This window comes from Cariama cristata, unplaced genomic scaffold, assembly GCF_000690535.1.
Source record: "Cariama cristata isolate BGI_N322 unplaced genomic scaffold, ASM69053v1 scaffold4192, whole genome shotgun sequence".
Lineage (NCBI taxonomy): Eukaryota > Metazoa > Chordata > Aves > Cariamiformes > Cariamidae > Cariama > Cariama cristata.
This window is the reverse complement of record NW_009603105.1, coordinates 17,723-19,711: the sequence shown is the minus strand read 5'-3', so window position 1 is coordinate 19,711 and position 1,989 is coordinate 17,723. Positions and strand designations below refer to the sequence as shown.

The 1,989-nt window shown below is 53.8% G+C and overlaps 1 protein-coding gene across 1 annotated transcript in view; it reads left to right on the top strand.

Moving 5' to 3' along the window:
• Positions 1-1,989, top strand: part of LOC104157629 (immunoglobulin superfamily member 3-like) — a 70,333-nt gene that overhangs the window by 63,637 nt on the left and 4,707 nt on the right. The window contains 1 exon segment of the mRNA XM_009695040.1: positions 1-308. This exon segment is cut by the window's left edge and continues 88 nt beyond it. Within this exon segment, the coding sequence (XP_009693342.1) occupies positions 1-308 (308 nt within the window).

The window sequence follows — 1,989 nt, the reverse complement described above, 5'->3', positions numbered from 1 at the left end:
GTCCCAGCTCTCGGTGGAGTGGTACGTCTGGCGGCCGGGCCACCCAGAGAAGGAGGCGGTGGCCCAGCTGAGCCGGCAAAGCACCCTGCGCTATGGGGACCGGCCAGCGCTGGGCGACCTGCGGAGCCGGCTGCACCTGGAGAGCCCATCCCCGGGTCTCTACCTCCTCTCCATCCAAAATGCAACTGTGCGGGACAGCGGGGCCTATGACTGCCGCGTGGAGGAGTGGCTCCTTGACCCCAGCGACCGTTGGTACAAGCGGGCAGAGGACCTCTCTGGACTCATCACCCTCACTGTCAAGCAGCCAGGTGAGGAGGATCTCATGCCAACAGCTTCGAGCAGTGCTCTGCCCTCTTGGACCCAGCACCACCTGTCTGTCATCAACAGCAGGTCCGGGCAGAGGGCAGGACCGCTGCACTACAGACTGTGCTGATGCTTTCTTGCATGTCTTTTTGGGTGCACCTTTGCTTTTCTGGAACGAGCATAGAGCAAGTTCTGCAAACACAGCTGGATGGGCTTGGGATTTTGTCACCACTGCATCTGCAAATTTATTTTTTTACAGCACTTTTGGCAGATTCAATAGGATGGGCTTCTAGTTTTGTTCCCGTTTTGCTTGAGACTGAGATGGAAGAAGCTATCTGTTCTTCCCAGGCATGTGCGCCAGGGGCACGGTCCTTGCATGAAAAGAGGGCAGCAGAGAAGGTTGAGACCCTTGCTGGTGTCCAGGCAGTTTCTCACACTGCTGCTCCCCGTTGTGCCAGTGAAGAAGCAGATGCAGGGTGTGCAGCTCAAGGGTTCATCTGTCGGCTGGGACGAGGGCTTGGGTTTCTTGATGGGGCAGGAGTTCGCTATGAGGAGCCAGCCTCTGTACTGTATGGACAAAGGGGTACTTATAGGCTTCCTGGCCACACTCTTGCCAGTGATAGTGGTCAGGCAGATCTTGCTGCCTAACGCCACCGTTTTGGCTGTGCCCAGACACCGCGAGGCAGGCATCAGCAATCACCGCAGGTGCTTCTTGTTCTTTCCAGGGTCTAGTGGGGAAAAAAGTGCTAGAGAAGTTCAAACCAGGGAGGAAACTGCAGTTTCAAAGGGTTGTGAATAGAGTAGAGTAGAGTAGAATAGAATAGAATACAATAATTTCAGTTGGAAGAGACCTACAACATTTACCTAGCTCTACTGCCTGACCACTTCAGGGCTGACCAAAAGCTGAAGCACACTATTAAGGGCATTGTCCAAATGCCTCTTATACACTGACAGGCTTGGGGCATCGACCACCTCAGCGGTCTCTCTAGGAAGCCTGTTCCAGTGTTTGATCACCCTCTCAGTAAAGAAATGCTTCGTAATGTCCAGTTTAAACCTCCCCTGGGGCAGCTTTGAACCATCCCCACGTGTCCTATCACTGGATCCCAGGGGGAATTGCTCAGCACCTCCCTCTCCACGTCCCCTTCTCAGGGAGCTGCAGAGAGCAATGAGGTCATCCCTCAGCCTCCTTTTCTCCAAACTAGACAAACCCAAAGTCTTTAGCTGCTTCTCACAGGACATTCCTTCCAGCCCTTTCACCAGCTTTGTTGCCCTTCTCTGGACACATTCAAGGACACATTCACATCCTTCTCACATTGTGGGGCCCAGAAAAGCACACAGTGCTCAAGGTGAGGCCGCACCAGCACGGAATACAGCAGGATAATCCCCTCTTTTGACCTGCTGGCTATGCTGTGTTTGATGCACCCCGGGGCTCCCTGCGGGCTCTCTTTGAGCCTGCTGCCAACCAGCACCCCAGATCCCTTTCTGCAGGGCTGTTTCCAGCCACTCCTATCCCAATTTATATTTATGCCCAGCATTACTCTGTCCTAGGTGCAGAATCTGGCATCTGGATTAAATTTCATCCCATTAAGCATTGCCCAATGCTCTCTAGATCCCTCTGCAAGGCCTCTTATCCCTCAAGAGAGTCAACAGCAGCTCCCCGTTTGGTATCATCAGCAGCCTTGCCAA